Source organism: Sturnira hondurensis, unplaced genomic scaffold (assembly GCF_014824575.4).
Source record: "Sturnira hondurensis isolate 20B ecotype Veracruz unplaced genomic scaffold, ASM1482457v3 Scaffold0018525, whole genome shotgun sequence".
In the NCBI taxonomy this organism is placed as follows: Eukaryota; Metazoa; Chordata; class Mammalia; order Chiroptera; family Phyllostomidae; genus Sturnira; species Sturnira hondurensis.
In genome coordinates, this window is record NW_028091156.1 from 13182157 (window position 1) to 13203399 (window position 21243).

Consider the following 21243-nt stretch of genomic DNA (forward strand, 5'->3'; position numbering starts at 1 on the left):
GATTTTTGCCTATGCCAACCCCCCAGAATGTTCCACCCATAAACTCTTCCTAACTCTGGCTGCCATTACATCAATAGCCTGTCTTGTTGTTGTTGTTGTTGTTGTTTTTTCACTTATCTAAATACTAACCCCTGTCGGGGCCTCTGTGTCCATAATGGAAATGTTCCGCTCCTCCAAAAGTCCCCCCCGGATCTATTTTTCTTCTCTTCCTAGGTGACCACACAGTAATGATGTTTCTTATATGATGTCTAATCCCACATCTAGAAATTCCATCTGAGTTTCCAAATATAACTTTGTTATTCATTCAAAAAATGAGTTAAGGCATAAAGAAAATTTCAGTGCCTGGTTTCTGAAATACAGATGCAGAATGTTGCATAATAAACCAGATACAACATGAACAACTATATGGGTGACATGCATCAACATTTCCAATATGAAATCCAGCAAATTGTTTGACTTTTTTCAATGAGTCATAGAATTAAAGGCTCCTTTCTTCCCACAAAAGAAAAAAAATCCATTTTTTTACCTACATCATTTTCTAAAATTACACGTTCTTGATCCTAAAACCACACCAAATGGAAAAAAGCAAGGTTCATTTTTATTCACCGTTAAGAGTGCAGTGTATTACAGGGTCCTCTAATACATTACTACAGGAACGTGAGTTCAGTTAAAGGACTATTTGGGAATCAGTCAATGAATATATTTGCCCCTAGAAGTCATGAGGACCTGAAAACTTGGAAATGACAAGCGCTGGGATTTATGAGTCTATTTCATATTACATTTCATGTTTCATGTTCTGTTTCAATCTTCAGGATTATATTCAATGATGAAATAGTGTTTTCCCACCTTAAAAAAGGGGCTGTACTTAAGGTTTAATTCAATGCCAGCATGTCTCATTCATTTCAAACATCACTAACGGCACTTGAACAACCTGAAAAGCCATAGCCTACGAGAGGACGAAGCAGTAGTTGGCCTCAGTCTTAGGCCATGCCAGGCTGCCCGGGAATTCCTGAACAGCAAGAACTGTCGCCGAACATTGCAGGACACAAATCTGATCCACAGAAGAGATGGAACATCGCAAAAATAAAATGTTCTGACAGTGAACGTATGGAAAAAATCATAAGTTTCAATGATTTCAAATAGCCAGATTTTAACAGAAATTTCCCCTTTACACAAGCTGTTTCTTTAATATCTTCTGAAATTTTTCATATCTGCTTAACTCAAAGGAAGATAGGAAAAGCCAATCAGATAATATTGGTACAGTTTTTTTCTAATTTTATTTTTGCCCATCACCATTTATCCCCACTAGGCTCCTTGGGAAAAAATGATGTTAAGTATTGAGAGGACTGTATACACCCTTTACAAAACAGCATATAATGCTTTGAAGATCTGAAGAACATCAATGTAGTTCATTTGGGGACCAGGTTGAACTGAGGTCATAAGCAGAGCTAAAACTCAGAAGGATATTTCAGAGCTATTTTAACCAATATCTATTATATTAACTGTCATTAGAGAGAAATGGTAATAATGAATATTACTCACAAAATAGCCTGTTTAGCAAATTGCTAGTCTCTCACAACGGTATGACTCATGATTAAACATAACTTATTTTTCTAGGATGTCCATCCCTTGTAAACCAATGTGTATGTTCTTTAAAAATACCTCCTCCCGCCCTCTGCTGAAAAGGGAGGGGTATGTGAAATAGCGTTGCAGAATTTACCTTGAACAATAAACCGTTCCATGTTTTCTTTGAAGGGCTGGATGTGCTCCGTTGAGGACACCTGGTACACCTTCCCCGCTTCAACCTCACAGGCTGAAATCAGAGAGACACTGTTTACAATGCTGTTGCTGGAGCAGTAAAACAATGTTAAAACCTTATTCGCGAATGTCAGCAGATCTTGTTACCCACAGTAACTGACATATGTTCTGCATATATATGGGAAGCATCCAAATACTGACAGGAGAAGCCTATAATCAAGGCTTCATTTGAGAGGATTATAAACCCTTAAGAATCTGTGACTCTAGTTCAGTCACTTGCAAAGTGTGTCACCTTAACCCCTGAGCCTTGGTCTCAGCTAGAGAGTGGGTGTGACGCTGGCACCTGCCTCTCAGGGTTGTTAGGAGGATCAAATCAGTTAACCAATGGAGAGTGTCCAAAGAGTGCCTGGCACACAGTTATTATTTCCTATCATTATCATTTGACTCCTAATACAAGTTTATCCCCAGTGAAAGTCCAAAGTTCTGAAAAAGAACAAATAATAACTGTGGTGCTAATGTTAGGAGAGCAACCAGTAAATATGGAGCCTCATTCCAAGTCAGAACCTTCTCACCTATTATTTAACTTAATGTTTAGGGTAAGTCAGTAAAGGGGACATGATGAGCTCATCGCATGGTGCAGCTGCGATGGTGATGGTGAACAACCTCAGTCTGAAAAAAAATTCAACATTGAAAAGCACGGATTTGAAGGACCCAACGTAGGACCGATGTATACATGTTTGGCTCAGGGAAAACATGCTCCCTCTGCCATTCTTAAGGTAAGGCTGCCGATTCCTCTAGGAAACTTTGTCATTGCACTCTTTAAAATGTTTTTTGTATCTTATAACACCATATTTCCCTGTTCTTTCCCCTCAGGGTCATTAGCTTTCCCAAGCATGAGAACACAGGAGGGCTGGATTGCGTTAACACACTCCCCCCATCAAATGGAAAATCCAGTTAGGTGTAGGAAAATTTAAAACCAGTCACACCCATCAAGGGCTCTCTCCACCCGGCTTCCCTGCACTCCCCACTCTCTCCTGAGCAGTCTCTCACTTACTGGTGACTGTCCAATCCACATCTCTAGCCCAGAAATTTCATAGCGTCAGAGTCCTATGTCAAACTTCTGCAGATACGAAGCACGAAGCACTTTCAACACAGAACTCATCGCTGCCTTCTCTAGACTTGCTACCGCCATGATTCTATGCTCCATCTGTCGACGGTATTATCATCCAACCTAAATAACTCAAACCAAACCAGGAGCGTGATTCTTGGCTCCCTCTCTTCCTCCTAACATCCTGCGGATATCACCTCCTAAATGCTTCTTAAGCAGACCTAGCTTCTCCATCCCTGCTCTATTCTGGTACACATGCCCTCACTGTTTTTACTAGGACTACTGTTAAAACCTCTGAATGGGGCTTCCTGTCTCACATCCTCCACCAACCTTTGCTCCTTCTCACAGCTTGACGTGCCACCCAGAAGAGATCTGAGCCATTGTGTAAAACGGTTCAGTGACCTCTACCCACATGTCACATCCTGAATAGGGGAACAATTTCAAAGCCCTACTATGAAGGACAGCACTGTCCACAATCTAGGGCTCACCCAGCTTTCAAATCATCTACCTCTACTGATAGTTTCTGCAGACTCAGTGCACGGTGTCATCTCCATCCCCTTGTTCATGTTGGCTTCTCTCCTCACTCCCACCCTTTAACTCAACGATTCCCACTAGTACATCACGCCTGACCTCAGTTGGAACGGCCCCTAGAAAGGATTCCCCCTTTTTTCCATTCCCTGCCACCTTTCCCCAGAAAGGACTGGCTGTCCCTGCTTCATGGTCCCACAGCATCCTGTACATATACACTTACAGATATTACTTATTTTCATGTGCTAAGGCCTCTATGTGGATACTTCACATGTGTTCACCCAGACACTGCTCCGCAAACCCTTTGAAGGACAGGAGCAATATTGCTCTTGCTTTACATCAGACAAAACTGAAGTACAAAGAGACTCGCCACATGACAGAGCACGCAAGTTGATGAGGTGGGATTCAGTGACAACTACCACACCACACTGTATAAATTTATTTGTAATTGTGTCTTCTGTCTCTCTAGACTGAGCAGCTTAGAGACAGGCAGTCTAATTCCCATGTGTATTCCTAGTGCCTGAATTTTTGTTGTCGGATGGGTCAGTGGCTGTATAAAAATAACCAGTGAAGTAGAAATAACATTCCAGGTTTTGGAATCTAACAGATACAGTTTAAATTCCAGTTTGCTCACCCACTGAATGACCCTTGTGATTTGAGGTTAATTATCAAACCTCTTGGGATCTTAGTTTTCTTATCTAACAGGTTTAATAAAATCTCTTACATTAGTGTGACTATTAGCTAAGCTAGGGGGAAAATCCTTGTAACCAAACTTGGATACATATAAGTAGGGGCATAAAAATGAGAATTATTGATGCTACTGTTTGTATAAAACCAGGTATAGTTTAGCTTAGAGAAGACGGGAGGTGAATTCACAGAGCTGTTTTCAAAGCAGTTCTAGGACCTCTTGTCTCTATGGTTCCGGAGACAAGAGGGTGCGGACTTCACTCCACGTTGATTCCAAGGAAGGCGGAGCCTAAACCAGCAGAAGTGAGAGAGGAAGAGATTTCTGTTCTAAGCACAGGGAATGGCTAATGTTTGGGGGATTCTCCCGGTGTGGTAACCAGCCTTGCAAGACGGCGAGCACTTCATCACCAGTACTAGTCAGAAACGGGAGTGCAGCTTGTCAGAAACAGGGTAAAGAGAGAGACTGACGAGAAGTCATCTTTCTTTGGCACGTATCACTTACAACGGCAGCCCCATGTAATTGAAAATACCGTGTTTATTGATCTCTATTGATGTATTGTGAAGAGATACTAAGAATGCTCTCATTTGGGGAGTTTTCTAAAAGTAGATAAATTAGTATAGAAGAGGGGACAAGATGCATCAATTAAGGGAGATAGGGCAGATTTATCAGCCCTTCTATAATTTCAATGAGTTACTTTGGGCAAAATCACGTGAAGAGATATTCCCAAGGGTCTTTGAGCAGTTTCTAACTGCTATCCAATCTAGTCCTGTATGAGACAGGTACTGACTGACCACCTGCTGCATTCAAGGTACTATTCTAGGCCCTGTGACAACTGCCAGATGAGAGCTGCTGTGAAAAAACCCTGTCCTCAGGGAGCCTGCCTTATTCCAGATGGTTTTTAATTATTTTTCAACCCCAGTGAGAAAAGGAAAATACCAGTAGCCCAGTGTCTAGAGGCTTAGGTCAGCAAGGGGGAGGAAGGGGACTTCAGCCTCTAACCCGGTCGGACTTTCAAGCCTTAAAAGCCTGAGATGAGTAAGATGACTATTTTGACCATTGGTGCCAATTGTTTAATTTGCCACTTTTTATTAGAAAATGGAAGTAAAATCTGTCCTTCCCTTCATGAGGCTACACCATGCCTGGAGGTCTGTGAAGCTATAAGAACACTCTACCACTAGACTCGTGCAAAAGGTAATCTACTGGATCTGGTGCCTCCAAGGACGATTTCACTGGTTAGGGAAGCAGAGTTGGACGCAGACCAACCATGACAAAGTCTTCCAAAATGTGCCAAAATTTCTCTAGGTCTTCATTTTCACTCAGTAACTTTTAAACCAAAAATATACAGCAGATAAAAAAAGGTAGGATAAAATATTTTTTAAGATTTTATTTCTTTTTAGAGAGAGGGAAAGGGAAGGAGAAAGAGAGCTAGAGAAACATCAATAGGTGGTTGTCTCTCATGTGGCCCCCACTGGGGAACTGGCCTGCAACCCAGGCATGTGCCCTGATTGGGATTCGAACTGGCGACCCTTTGGTTCACGGCCCGCGCTTAATCCACTGAGCTACACCAGCCAGGGCAGGATAAAATATTTTAATGAGGAAAATAATATTTTAAATTAAATTTCACTTAATTTTATAAATCCTTGACCCATTCATATAAGCTGTATTCTTAATGCAAATGCAAGCAAAAACTATTCTATTTCTTCCATCTTTTCCCTTTTATGTATACACTTTCCTGTACACGCAGGGAACCAAGTAAACTTTTAGATTAAAAAAAAAACTCTTAGGTCATTTACTGGCAACCCTACCTTATTTCCATCCTCCTTCCACAAGGTCACACTAGGTGCTTGTCACGTATCTGGTTGTTTCTAGTGATGTCTGTTCACATCCCTCCCAGGCAGCTTTTTTTCTTACTAAGCTGCTCTAATTATTATAATTTTCAACTGTATAATGAGTAGAGATCAATCTCTCTTTCTCTTTCTCTCTCCTTCCCTCCCTCTCTCCCTCCCTGCCTACCTCTTTCTCTCTCTCTCCAGTGTACCCTTGTGTAATGACATATCTGGAGTTTGCTTTTAAAATATTTCAAAAAGATTCAAATAATTACTTGTATAATTAAAAAGTGAAAAAAGAATTTAAATCCACCACAGATAGTTTGGATCTTTAGTGAGTCACAAAATTCCACTCTCTTTGAGGACAAATGAGAACATTCATCTTTATTTACTCACTCCACTTTTTTTTTTTTTTTTTGCTAGTACTTAGAACATTTCCTAGCAGGCAACAGGCATTCAATAATTATCAGTGGAATAAATGGAAAACCCAACTGGATTCTCCTGTCAATGTGAACTTCTTATTAATTTGGAAAATGTCATACATATTGAAATTTCCCCATGCTTTATACATGCTATTCATCCACCTGAAATACTTTTACCGTTTATGATCAATTGTTAAACTTGGACTTGTCAATCCATACACAACTGCTGCAGCAAGGTTCAACTATTACCCTAAGCCAGGAAGGTCCGTCATCTGTTGAACTTTGAATCTCCCTGTTCTACGGAACATGTGTGAGTGAGATAAAGTGAAAGGAAAGATTTCAGTAAAATAGATCTGGATTCAAGTTTAGTTCTACTAATAGCTATGTGATCTTGAGCTAGTCCTGAGATTACTGGAGCCCCCACTTTCTCAAGTAGAAATTGGGGTGATGAAGGCAAGACACCTGAGCATCAAGCACTGAGATAACTTTTAAGAAACCCTCAAAAAATGACAGCTGTCAATGATACTATCTTATTGCATTGATTTGTTTACGTGTATTTATCTCTGATTATAATTTGTATTCCCTGAAGTCAAGGACCATGCGTTCACTTCTGTGTGCCTCGTGTTTGAAATACAGAGGAAGCACTAAGACTTTGTGTGGGAGAAAATGTACTTTCAACTCTGCCGATGACCATGACTTTCCTTAATCTGGATATAAAGCATCCAGTGGTGGGTCACACGTAAACCTGAGGCCCAGTGCACCAAATCCCAATACAAATTACTAAAGCTCTTCAATGTGATATGTAATCTATGCAGTTGTTTGTGGATGGTCATTACTTTATTCCCTATATTCAGAAGGAAACACCTATCGGATAACTATTAAAAAGGGTAAATTTCTAGTGTTTGTATATACTTACATATGTATACTTCTTACATATACATTTACATATTCAATAATATATACAAATATGTTGAATAAGGCAATTTATAGGATTGAGCCCCATTCTTATCTGTCGTGCATCTTGGTGCATAACACCTTCCCAGCTATTACTTATCACCTTTAAAATTGGTATGTGACTGTGTGAATTTTTTTTTAAATACCAAACACTGAAATCTCATAAATGTTAAGGGTCATTTAGTAACATTATTAAAAACATAAGATAGAAGCCCTGGCTGGTGTAGCTCAGTGGATTGAGCGCGGGCCTGCGACTCAGACGATCGCGGTTCGATACTCAGTCAGGGCACATGCCTGGGTTGCAGGCCACTTCCCTGCAGGCCAACTCCCAGCAGGGGGCGCATGAAAGGCAACCATGCATTGATGTTTCTCTCCCCCTCTCCTTCCCTTCCCCTCTAAAGATAAATAAATAAAATCTTTAAAAAAAAATCTGGAATGTTTAAAAAAAAAACATAAGATAGAGTTCTTGGAAAGTTGTGTTATAATTAAATCCAAATATTTTTTTAAAATACTGTTAAAGCTGGTTGGCATAACTGATTAATTCCAATCATGTAGGCTTTTTTTTAATTTAAAGACCTTCCTAATCCAAAAAGACTCTTTACTGTGTCCAAGAGCTGATATTGGAAAATATGAGTCAGGCCCCCAAAGAAAAAGAAAACTCTTTCTAGCTAGAGGATAAAAAGAACAAAAGTCTCTCGGGTGTTCCCACTGGAAAATGGGTTCCAATTTTAGGTGTAATTTGAAAAACCATTGGCATTTACACTTTAACTTTTAATAGGTTGGCATGTGCCTCTGAAAATCCCCATTTAGGTGGTCCACCTTTACCAACATTCCTTACACAGCAAGTTCATGCAGACTGCATCACTGGTAAGGAGTCATTTTAGCTGGGTATAGAAGGATCATTTGTCATCTGCCAATTGAAAATGAAAAAAGAAGTAATTGCAGGATCTCAGTCATGGAGAATGAAACATTCGTATGGAGAGTAACTGTAAATGGCTCTAATCCCATGGTGACTGTGTACTATGTATTTGAAGACTATGCTTTCCTGTGATAATCTGCTTATACTGGGTCTCTGGGAGAAATAGTATTTTATGGCTTTGAATGAATCTAAGTTGTCTATTGCACTAAAACACATTTTGCACAATGCTCTTTATAACACAGTCATGAATTTATAAACTAAATCTTAAATTGACATGTCAGAGATCTAATCATCTCTGATTGACTATGGTTTTTACAAGGCAGTTGGGTCAGAAAAGTATGCGACTGGTGAAAATGAGAAAGTACAACTTTACTATTTTTTTCTAGAATGAGTAAACGGCATCAAATCTTAGAATTAAATGACTAATGGCATGACTTTCTTCTTATTGACTCTCCCATCCACAAGACAAAGTTACTACTGAATTAATGAAAAGTCTAAGAATCCTGAGAAATGGTCATTGGAAACCAGTACATGTACAATGCACATAATCTGTGGGAGGGAAGATCAGTGAGAAGAAAGATACTGAAGGCTGAAATAAAATATCATAAATGAAAACATTTTTTCAAAGCTGATGTAAAGAAATGTAAGCATCTCAAACAGAGAAGCATTACAGTAGCCAGCACAGTGCTGACTAGATGGAAATTATGAATTGATAAAATTTTTTAAGAAGTACTTACATATTACCTCGTACACAGAAAAAAATCTTAATAATTACTTTTACCACCCTCACTACCCCTAAAAATTAGAAACATATGTTTAGTTCTTTCCATCTCCTTTTTTCCCTCCTTCTGGGTCAAAATCATTATTATCATTAAGTTCCTTCCTAAGTCTCCCAAGTTCTATACTTGCCAGAGCAGTATTTTCAATATATAAATCATTATCATTCCAGTTTCCTAAATATAATTCTTTAGTGGCTGGATGTTGCAAGCACTTAGAATAAAATGTAATGTCCTTATACAGGGCACAAACTTTACTAGGTGAACTCTCCCATTTCACACTGAAATGTCCAAGGATACAGGAGGAGACCTTTGATCGGCCTGAAATGCTTCCCTTCCCACCCTTCATTCTCCTTCCCACCTTTTCCGAATACAGACACATACACCCCTCATCCATTTAGTTTTCCTGCCCATCAGGGCTAAGTTGCCTTTCAGGATCTGGTTGGTGCATATCCATCCCTGTGGTTTTATCGCTTTCTAGTCCCCCGCACTCAGCCTGTGTTTGAGCCACATAAGATTGCTCACAATTCCAAGAATGGACTCATCTCATGCCATTGATCTGGATGATTCTCCTGCTAAAAAAATTGTCTTCAATAAATTTTCTTGCCAGTAAAGTATTCATATCTCATGACTTGATTCTCACTGGTAAAGTATTCATCTGTCACAACTAAGGCATCAGGCTTTAGTGTGTATTTTAGTGTAATTATCTGTTTGTACGGCTTCCCTCCAAGCATCAAGCAAAATATCTTGACAATAAAAGTGCTCAATAGATGTCAGTTCTGAGTTTCACTACCTTGAAGGACGACACATACTTGGCTAAACTTGGCTGACTGAAATAGACCAGACTCAATACTTTGTAGACATGCTTGATGGAAAAGAAATCCCAACAAGGAAAAGTACATGCATTGAAAAGGCAGCTCCCCTGTTTTAGATGAGAATATGAGGATAATGAAAATTTGAGAGACTCCTTGTAAAAATGGATATTACAGCAATGGCCAAGCAGCTCAGTTGCTTAGAGCATCACCCTGATACACCAAGGTTGTGAGTGTGATCCCTGGTCAGGGCACACACAAGAATCAACCGATGAATGCATAAATAAGTGGAACAACAGATTGATGTTTCTTCCTCTCCCCTTCCTCTCTCTAAAATGAATAAATTAAACGTACATTACATTAGACAGATATACATAATGTAATAGAAGACAGGTTCATGTTTAAATGTCATATAAAAGAAAAATAGAGCTCAAGAAGAATGATTCTATTAGTACCCCTTCCACTCTTTCATAAGCCAGGCTAAAAAACTGCACTGTAATTTGAAAGGTTCTTGCTCTTCCCTATTTTCTAATTAAAACATATCTTAGAATAGGCATTTTTCAATTGCATCACTTTTATGCTAAAAATGACCTTGGATTTTCAGTAGGGAATAGTCATTCTCAATTTCATAGAAAATGGACTACGGAAACGAAGTCACTGTAAGTGGGTGAAGCATAGCAAAAGGCATACCAAAATTACGGGTCTGGGTCTTTTCCAGATCGTACATCTGTCCAATTCTGACCTTAGTTATGAATTCTGCTGTGATGAGCCAAATCTCATATATGAATATTTTGTATCCCTCAGATTTCAACCTGAGAAACCCCTGGCCTCACGGATCAACAGACAGTCAAAGTCCAAATAGCAGCAACACTGGTGACCATGCTCACATTCTTTCCAGTACTTGAAATTCTCCTTTCTTTTCTCCTGAACACAACTTTCCTGATCTTTCAAAGTCCATTTTAAATATAACTTTCCAAGTATATCTTATCATTACCTCCTCTGTGTTCCTATAGTATCTTATTTATATAACTAAACAATACATGTTATACCACAGAGCAGTAAATGTATGTATAAATACATACATACCTACAACCACTGGTCTTCTTATTGGTCTAGAGCCATAAGGGGAGAGTTTATGTTTTAATTTTTTATTTTCTAGTGATTTGATAAATATTGGTTGAATGGTAATTATTAGACTATAACATCTCTGATTCCTTACTGATCTAAATTTTATAAATTTTATTATTCTATTCTATTTTAAGAGATAACCAACCCATTAAATAGTTACGTTGCCTTTCTAGAAAGCATTTTGGTAAGAAACAGCAAAAATCTGAAAAAAAATGTTCACTGCCTCTAATCCAGTAATTATAATTCTAAAAATCTGTATTAAGGAAATAATAAGAAATATAGTAAAAAGGTTATCAATGAAGATGTTCAACACAGTATTTCTGAAGAGTAGAAAAACTGGTGAAAGTTATTTCTTACAAGAATCAAATTATTCATTAAATTATGGCACAACTACAGGAGATTATTATGAAACCATCTTAAATGTTTTTAGATTATATTAAGAGAAATGAGAAATGTTATTACAATTTTCAGTGGGAAAAACATATATAAAAGTGAATACAGATGTCCAGGTTACTGGAATGATAAATTAATAGGCTGAGACTTCCTTCTGTTGAAAACACACAGCAATGAACAAGGACATAAAATAAGAAAACCAAAGAGAAACAATATACTTTAAAAAAATTACCATCTCCTAGGACCAGAACTAGTAGAGAAACCCAAGTTAATCAGCAGTGCCCAGCTGAGAGGTATCTGAGTGTGTGTGTAGAGGAGAGGTAAAGATCTTGGCTTATGCAGAAACTACTGATGGGAGATTCACAAGGCAGGGAATGGAACCAGTCTCCCTACTGAAGACCCAGAGCTGACATGGGCTCCCCAAGCCATGAAAGGAGGGTAAAAACAGCAACAGCCCCTAGGCAGCTGGAGCAGCAAGAGTAGGCAAACACAGGTATCCAGGCATGATCTGAGCCAAGTCCTTCACTAAGCTGAAGACTGACTCTGCAATGAACCTACTATGCCCACGGGGCAGGAGCCCAGGCTGCTGATAGAAGGTTTGGTTCTGGCCAAAGGCAGTCCAAGCCAATGCAATGGAAAAACCAAGGAAGTGCAGGATTTGGGGAGTTAGGAGAAAGGAGAGAACAAAAGACAGGCAGATTGATAGACAGTTTCTGTCACAGCTCTTCCAGTTTTCAATGGTAACACAAAAGCAATCACAGATGATACAGAAATCCTTGGGTGTGTATGGCTACATCCCCACTGAACTTTATTTGCAAAGGAGGCCTCATTCAGCCCTCTAACAGCTGTTTCTAATCAACATTCTAATACCACAAAGAAAATCAATGAGTAGGATGACATCTTATAAGTATCAACAAATAAAAGATGGATACATTTCAGATGAAACAAAAGCTACAGAAAATGCATAAAGGACTTTAATATATTTTTGTAAACTTCAAAATTNGAGTTAGGAGAAAGGAGAGAACAAAAGACAGGCAGATTGATAGACAGTTTCTGTCACAGCTCTTCCAGTTTTCAATGGTAACACAAAAGCAATCACAGATGATACAGAAATGCTTGGGTGTGTATGGCTACGTCCCCACTGAACTTTATTTGCAAAGGAGGCCTCATTCAGCCCTCTAACAGCTCTTTCTTTTTTTTTTTTTTTTTTTTTTTTTTTTCTAACAGCTCTTTCTAATCAACATTCTAATACCACAAAGAAAATCAATGAGTAGGATGACACCTTATAAGTATCAACAAATAAAAGATGGATACATTTCAGATGAAACAAAAGCTACAGAAAATGCATAAAGGACTTTAATATATTTTTGTAAACTTCAAAATTATAAAGGAAAAATAATTTGCAAAAAAGAACAAAAATTCATTTCATGGTAAAAATAGTATGGTAAAAAACATACTAAAAATCTTGGAAACAAAAAAATTATCATGATTTTAAAATAGTTGCATTGATAATATAAACATCATGTTGGACAGAATCAAAGAGAGAATGAATGAACTGGAAGGCAATGTTGAGGAATGCATGAGGATCATAGCCAAAAGGGGTGGATTTTTAAATGCAAAAGAGAAGTTAGGAGACATGGAAGGTTAGACTAAGCAGCTTGCGTGAACATCTAAAATGAGTTTCAGAAAAAGAGGAGGAAAAGTAAGGATTACATGAATAGATAATTACTGAGAATTCTTAAGATATTAAAAGACATTGGTTTTCAAGTTGAAAGTTCTTACTAAGTACATAGAAAAGTAACAAATAAATGAATAAACTGATACTAAACACATTAAGGCTAAGCTGAAGATGGAAAAAAATAATGAAAAAATTATAAAAGTCACCAAAGAGAGAAGACAGATTATTCATAAAAGAATAACAATTAGATTGAAAACAGACTTACTGGTGATAAGAGATGGCAGAAGAAAAAGAAGTTCTTTTCAAAATATTAATAAAGTTAAGTTGACCTAGATTACTTGACCCAGAAAAATAATCATTCAAAGATGAGGGGGAAATTTTTTTCATCACTTTTAGACTAACAGGTTAACATGCACCAACCCTCATTGAGGCAACAGATAAACGAGAAGGGTAAAAATAAGATGCAATAATGTCAGCGTAAAGATTGATTAAATGTGCTGACAGATATTATTACTTAATGAATACAAAGTATCAGTAATTTCTAAAAGAAAAATAATAAGACTAAAACTCTGGAAAGTCGCTAGAAGAAAGATGAACAGTAGTTTAACTATTAGTTAGAATGTTCTAAAACACCTATCTTATTTGGGAAGATAAAAATACATATCGATGTATAGCATGTTATAAAATTACATAAATTACCAAAAATGTGTTAACATTGAAGACCAGCCAACAAATGAATAGAAATACTATCTATAGCTTCCCAAATATATTGGAAAAGTCAGGGAGAGAACACAGAACAATTTGTCAAGACAATAAAAGAAATAAAGGAAGACATGAAGCACATGTAGGTAGATTAAACTATCCAACTACAAAGCAAAGAATATATGAATGAACAAAAATTATACACATTTTAGCTCAAATGGCATAATTCATACATGTGCAACATACACACACCAGATTAAAATATACCAAAATATTAAGATTATTTACCATTGGACTGTAGGATTACAGGTAAATATATTTTCTACATGATGTCTTTCAGTATTCTCTAATTTTCTATGCTGAACTGGTAGTCATTTTTAAATTTTAGTAAAAACTTATTTTAACAGAAGTTATTGGTTGCATTTGAACTGAGTTTATAGCATCATTTTTCTTTCCTCAAACAAAAAATAAATATCAGATATTGGCAATTGTAAAAATAATTGGCATAAACACAAATACATCAACACAAACAATTTTAAAGACTCGGTTTTCCCATATCTCTGGATACTGAAATTATTTCCACTTGAAGATAGAGTTAATTAATTCTGAGCATTTTCGAGCCAGGCACTGGAGGTAAGGGGAGGATAGAAGATACAGGGAAGAATTTGCATGAAAACATCCTCGCCCAGTTCCGGTAACTCAATTACCCAATGCTCAGTACGTGTTGAGTTGATTTAAGTCATGTGGCAAGTGCTATGGTTTCTACCCAAGGAAGGCACTGGACCAGAAATCATCATTTGGCATGGCTTCATCGGACAAAGCTGCTGACAGCCAGAAGAGATCAAGAGCAGATCAGGTTGCTTAACACACCACATGTCACTGAGCTCCGAGCGCCAGGGGCCCCTGTGGAAATCGTGGGAACAAGTAGAGAAACCAAACGCAGGAGATGCTCTGCTCTCACAATGTTAACATGAGATTCGGTTGTCTTAGGAAAACGCCTGAGCCATCTCACATCATTTCTCAGTCCTCCCTTAAAAATAAGTCAAGACTCTAAACTGAGGCAGAAGAAATGATTCAGCCAGAAAATGAGTGTCTTAATGGCTTTGCTTATCTCTTTATCTAACTAATCATACTATTTATTCCATTTTCCTTATGATGAGTAGACAATATTTACTGTATATTTATCAAATGGAAAGTATGGGGATAAATTCTTTATATATATATATATATATATATATATATATATATATATATATATCATCTCATTTTTTTTAAACCTCCTTAAAACAACTTGCTTCTGACAAAATGTGGGCAGGATATTTGAATCTTTTTCTAATGATTTTAATCCTCACCTGAGGATATGTTCACTGATTTGAGAGAGAGAGGACGTGAAAGGGAGGGGCTGGGCTGGGAAGACAGAGGGAGAGAGAAATCGATCAGTTGCCTCCTGTAGCACCCTGCTCAGAGATCGCTGATCCCTGCAACCTCGGTATGTGCCCTGAACGGGAATTGAACCCACAACCTTTGGGGTAGGGGATGATGCTCCAGCCAACTGAGCCACCCAGCCAGGGCTTGACCTTTCCTAAATGAATCACCTAATTTAATCACTTAGAAGGAATCATCTTTACTAGGCTGCCTTTACCAAAATACACATTATTTTAAACTAATTATATCCCAAATAACATAATACAGTCATCTCCCATTTGACTCCCATTTAGTCAAGTGTTTGCACGTACCACATTTATTTAGACCCATCTCATTCCAAAAAGGGACACGAGGCAGTCTGATTTTATGCCTTGTAGGTAGGAAATGCCACAGTCATGCTGAATCCTTCCCAGAAATTGAATTTAATTAAGTTTTGGCTCGCAAGATTTCCTTCCTTGTGTTACAAAACATCTGATTTTTCTATACAAAACCTTAAATTTTGGAAAAGCAAAAAAAAAAAAGAGGTATGATTAAATTATGCTTTGTGTCAGTGTTTAAAGGATGCCTCGGCCTTGTAAATAGCTCAAGCTGTTCGCATTTGATGAGAACAGCAAGACATCACGGCATTATTTCACACACTGTAGTTTCGTGTCCCCAGCTCCACTGTAAGCTTGTCAGTGACAAGTGCCACATTTCTATTACTAACACGGAACCAGGCCGGTGCTTCTTGAAGTGTGTTCCACCCACTGGAGAACCAACCAGATATTCTGTGAAAAACAAGTGCTTCCGGGTCAAATACATCGGAGAACTGCTAACCCTTCTTTCAGAGAACACTGCGAATTCTTTACATGTACTTAGTCATGAAAACACCCTGTTTCCAGGACATCGAATTGTCACAAACTGTTCACACACTTGAGAAAATACTATGGTAGGGAAATGCTTAGGTGCCAGTTGAGGAAATAGACCTTTCAGAGAAGTCTGCCTTATTACATATAAAGAGTAAACCCTTTGAGTAAATATCATTACCGTCTTACCCCTCGGACGCACCCAATCATTGCTAAAATACACCTTCCGTAGCCACCGCATTGCTGGGGAAGACGGATGTACAATAGAAAGTAGGACAATGGTGTACCGGTCTTTTTCAAACCCATCACGTGGGATCTGTTGGTTCTCTTTGTTTCGCTCTATCTAAGTCTTGTGAGAACTTTCTATTTGCATGGCTACAGGTATATCTAATAATGATTGTAAGAAAGCATATAGGTATAGAAATATAAATGTGGTAGCATTCCAACCTTTGGCAAACATAAATCCCCTAGTAGTAAGATGACCAGTCTTCTCCTTTACAAAACCACCTGTGAACTATAAAACCCTGCTTTATGAGACTGAATCATTGAGCAAAGTCTGAACTATTTCTGATACCCCAGAAATGCTAGCAAACCAATAAGCCAATGTACCTGCTATAATTTTGAAGCATGATAAATAGTATATATGAATAGCTTGTTTTTTCTTGTTTTAAAAAATTATGCTTAAATACATAGTAAGAGTATTATACAAACATACGATAATTTTATTTATTTTTAAAACAAGGAAGCCATCCTTGGGTTCAGGAAGTGACCACCCACATTGGCGAGTGCCCCCAGCACTACCAATACACAGTATGCTCAGGATCATTACAAATTTGCTGAGTGTTTAGGAACGACAAGCAAACTATGTAATGTTACTGTGTTGATTCTGATCCATACAGATGAATATGGACCAGCATTTCAAAATTGGGGTAGAATCCCTTAAAAAGTTACATCATCTTTTTGGTTTCTGTACCGGAGTAATTTTCCTGCAGTAACACATCCAATGAAAATCTCATGTAAATTTATTCACTCCCTGTCTGTGCTTAATAGAGTTATTAGGTTGGCCAAAACGTCCATTTAGTTTTTTCCATAAAATGAAAGACACATTTTTCATTTTCACCAATAACTTTATTGATTTGGGTATTTTGAGTATGTTGGCTGTCTCCCACTACTGGCTTCTAGTAGGTAGAGGCCAGGGGTGCTGCTAAACACCTTCCAATGAATAAGACAGCCCCACAGCAAAGAACTGTTTGGCCAAAATGGTAATAGTATCAAGGAACTTTGCAAACCACTTTTGACGCATTCGATCAGTCACAGCACCTTCTGCATACATTGCACGTGTCTTTTTTTTTTCGGTTCAGCTGCATTTTTACCTATCTTGAAACAACAAAGCATAGTACACTGAAAATGTGTATCTTCTCCCATCTTCAATATTAAAATGGCTGCACAAAAACTCAGCAATTCTGATAGGTTTTTTAAAAATGCAAGCTGATGTGACAGCTGTCACAATGCAATCTAATGGACCTGTTTTGAATGAAATTAAAGACAACTAAGCACTACTAGAGCCACGGTATGGAAAAAAGCAAATGAACTTTCTGGCCAACCCAATAATACATAGAGGTTTAAATTGATACCTGAGGTGTTCTTGGCTCCATTCCAATAAGGAGCCTCATGAACAGGGAATAAAAGGGATTTTACTTACAGAGATAACTTTTAAAACTGTAAAACTATTTGCTTTAGTGTAAATGTTACTCCTAATTTAGAAATCTGAAGAACTTTAGACTCTCTTCAAAATGGTTTGATACAAGGCTTCTCAACTAACAAGAAAACATACATGGACGTGCTTTTTGACCAAATATGTGAAGGAAGATATTTTGTTCCCAGCAAAGTTTACAAGCCTCAAAATCTTGAGCAAGTCCATGAAGGGAGGGTAGGGAAGGACTAGTCATCTTTTCACAATGACAAGATAAATGGACAAATGTTCTTGGCTATAAAGTAAAAACAAGACAATCAAATTTTCTCCTGATGAAAAAGATTGCTATTCAAATAACCAAGAGTTTTCCAACACTGAACTTCTAATACACATCACTTTTTAAATAACAAAGGAATAAGATTTCTTTGTCACGCCAAGCACTCTTTAATTCTACAAGCCTGTGAAAGACATTCTGTCCAAGAACATTGAAAAGTTTGTCTTCTCTCTCTAAAAAAAACACCGACTTTTGTGTATGTAATTTTACACACATGTTCACCAATACATCGTGAACAGCTTTTCCCTTTCAATAAATATCATTTGGGCTTAAAGGCAAAAAGAAAAGCATAAATAACAAGCATGAGTTTCTCCAAGGTGGTAAGTTACCTTTCAAGTCTTTCTTTAGTTTTCTGAGATCTTTCTGAAAGTCTTCAAACTTCATCTGTGAAGCCTGGAAAAGATCCTGTGGTTCCGGTAACGGGAAAACACACTGTTCTTTTCCAGCATCCTGATCAGCAGGAAACATACAATTTTTAAACAAATCAGCATTAATATGAAGAAGGATCGCACAATAATGCAATGGCAAAACAAGAAAAACAAACAAGGTCAAATCATTCAACAATAATGAATAACAAAATATACCTATATGCAAAAATCATCTTACCTCATCAAAATTCCGAAGATAATAGGAAACAATATACGACAGGAGGCTTCTACTATTGTCCTAGGCAGAAAAACCAAAGTAAGTGAAAATGCATTTGTTGGAAATTATTAAATAGGCAGTGTTAAATAAAACAAATGCCAGGAATTCAGTGTGTACTGACGAGAACACTTAGGATGAAATGTGAAATTGTCTATTTCAGATTACGTTAGTGACGGTACCCAAGGGTGGCCTGGAGGACGCTGTTTTCCCCAGTGCTCCCATCTCAGCTCGGAGGGCTGAGCATTGCTGGTGAAGGGTGGGGTGTCAACTACAAACACTTTCCTGTTTTCCCTCTCCTCCGCCAGGAAATCAGTGTATTGATGTTTATATTTTGTTATTAAAAGGCGTGACTACTATCTTTATGAAGCATTATTTTTTTAAGATTTTATTTATTTATTTCTCTTTAGAGGGTAAGGAGAGAGGGAGAGGAACATCAATGCATGGTTGCCTCTCGTGCGCCCCCTGCTGGAGGCTCGCCTGCAGGGAACCAGACTGCAACCCAGGCATGTGCCCTGACTGGGAATCGAACCATGATCCTCTGGTTTGCAGGCCTGTGCTCAATCCACTGAGCCACACCAGCCAGGGCTATGAAGCATTATTTTTTAATTATTTTTTGGCATGGCTGAAAGTTAGTATTAGATCATCTGAATGTAGGAGACCAAAGATATATGTATATAATGAGCATCTAGAAAGGGCTCATGGACAAAGCCAAAAGGGGGTAGGATTGAGGGTGGCAGGTGGGGTGCGTGGGGTGGGGGAAAGGGGTGGTGGGGAAATGGAGACCACTGCATTCAAACGTTAATGATAAAAAAATTAAAATAAAAAAAAATCACTTGGATACTAAGTACATTTCCTAGAATGTTCAGCCTAACCATAACTTTCCCCGTATTTCTAAAAAGAATAACATCCCTTTATAACTGAGTGTGACAGGATATGGTAACACACCTATAAGAGACAACCTTCACAGTAATGCGTACTAGCAACAGTGGTAGTAATGACTAATAGTACTGCAACATCTATTACACAGTAATACATAGCGATATGAATGTTAATAAAATGTATTTATTAGAAACAAGATTTGTTTATGAAATAATGTGAGCTATTCGACCTCCTTTTAGTTTTCTAAGCTGTCAATCAGTGAAACGGTTAGCAGGATCCGAATCGATTAACAAGACAGTCATTAAATGCCTGCTGATAGCGTGCTGAGTGAAAATTCAGAGTGGCCTGAGCAACAGGAATGTTTACAGACAGTATTAAAGAGTACAGTTACATTTGTTTCACAGAAAAAGAACCAAGTCAGGAAGAGTTTGCATAGCTATTGTGAGAACACAAGTGAATTTCTTTTTTAAAAACTCCTGCTTCCTGAATCATTGTTTAATTTTTATCTAGATTACTCCTCAATGATTTAAATTTTATTTATATATATATACTTTTTTAATGTAATTCTTGTTCAAGTACAGTTTTCTGTCTTATATTCCCAGCCCTGCCTCCTGCCACACACACACGCCCCCCCCCCCCCAACCCCGTGCTTCCCTCAATGATTTAAATTAATCAGATTTAACTTACTGGGTAATTGGATAAGATATGTCAACCAAATAAAATAAATCCTTTGTTCATATATAAAATGATTATGAAAATCACTTCAGATACATTTGTTTTAGATTTTATTTATTTATTTTTAGAGAGGCGGGAGGTGAGGGAGAAAGGGAAGAAGAGAAACTTCGACACGAGAAAGAAACATTGATTTTTTGTTGTTGTTGCACTTATTGGTGCAGTCACTGGTTGATTCTTGTATGTGCCCCAACCAAGGACTAAGCCCGCAACCCTGCCATGTACCCTAAAAGGGAACCAAACCAGCAGCCTTTTGGTTTGTGGGATGACGCCCAACCAGCTGACCCACACCAGTCAGGGCCAGATACATTTTTATAAATTAAAAATTATAAAATTTTTAGGTCAATGTTACATATTTTCCTATGTTATTTTCAAAAGTTACTGTTTCAACCCAACAAGCAGTTGCTAAGAACTATTCAGGAACCACCACGTGTTCACAGAGCTTTTGTTTTTGAGCAAATGTGATTTTTAAGGTTGACATCCTGAAGGTCCCTCTGGAAGTACACATCGTACAAATAAAATAGCATCTGAACAAATACAGTCATTAAAATCCAACACTTCTATGTCGTTGGTGTTCCAAGAAGGGACAATGTTTTCCTCAATTTTGGAAACACACAGTGTGTGTTTGCGTGGATGAGCGAGTGAATCAACAAGTTGTTGGCTGACAGAAAATAACGGGCAGCGCCTCTTTCTCAGCAGGGAGATCAGTTCATTACCGAGGAAAACAATTTGATGAGTTCATTACCGAGGAAGAACAAATTGAAGAACAATTTCATCTCTATAAGCCAATTAATTGTTTGCCTACGTCCAATAGTATAAGATCCTATCCATGATTTCCTTCATTAGAGAGGTCTGTGTGGACGCTCTCTTATCAGAGAAACAGAATTCTTTTATTTTCAAAGTTCACAGTCTCAGATTCCAACCCTTACCACCACGGCTGTTTCCCTAAACTTGTATTTGCACTGACACTCTCATTGTCTCTTAGAAGTTAATTTTAA

General features: G+C 37.8%; 1 protein-coding gene across 1 annotated transcript in view; it reads right to left on the reverse strand.

Annotated features, from left to right (window-relative positions):
- The window catches only part of FMN2 (formin 2), a 272539-nt gene that overhangs the window by 84176 nt on the left and 167120 nt on the right, over window positions 1–21243 (reverse strand). Inside the window, exons 12-14 of the mRNA XM_037069426.1 lie at window positions 18596–18655; window positions 18319–18439; window positions 1721–1813 (exon numbers count right to left, since the gene is read on the reverse strand). Coding sequence (XP_036925321.1) covers window positions 1721–1813; window positions 18319–18439; window positions 18596–18655 — 274 coding nt within the window. The remainder of the gene's footprint in view (window positions 1–1720; window positions 1814–18318; window positions 18440–18595; window positions 18656–21243) is intronic.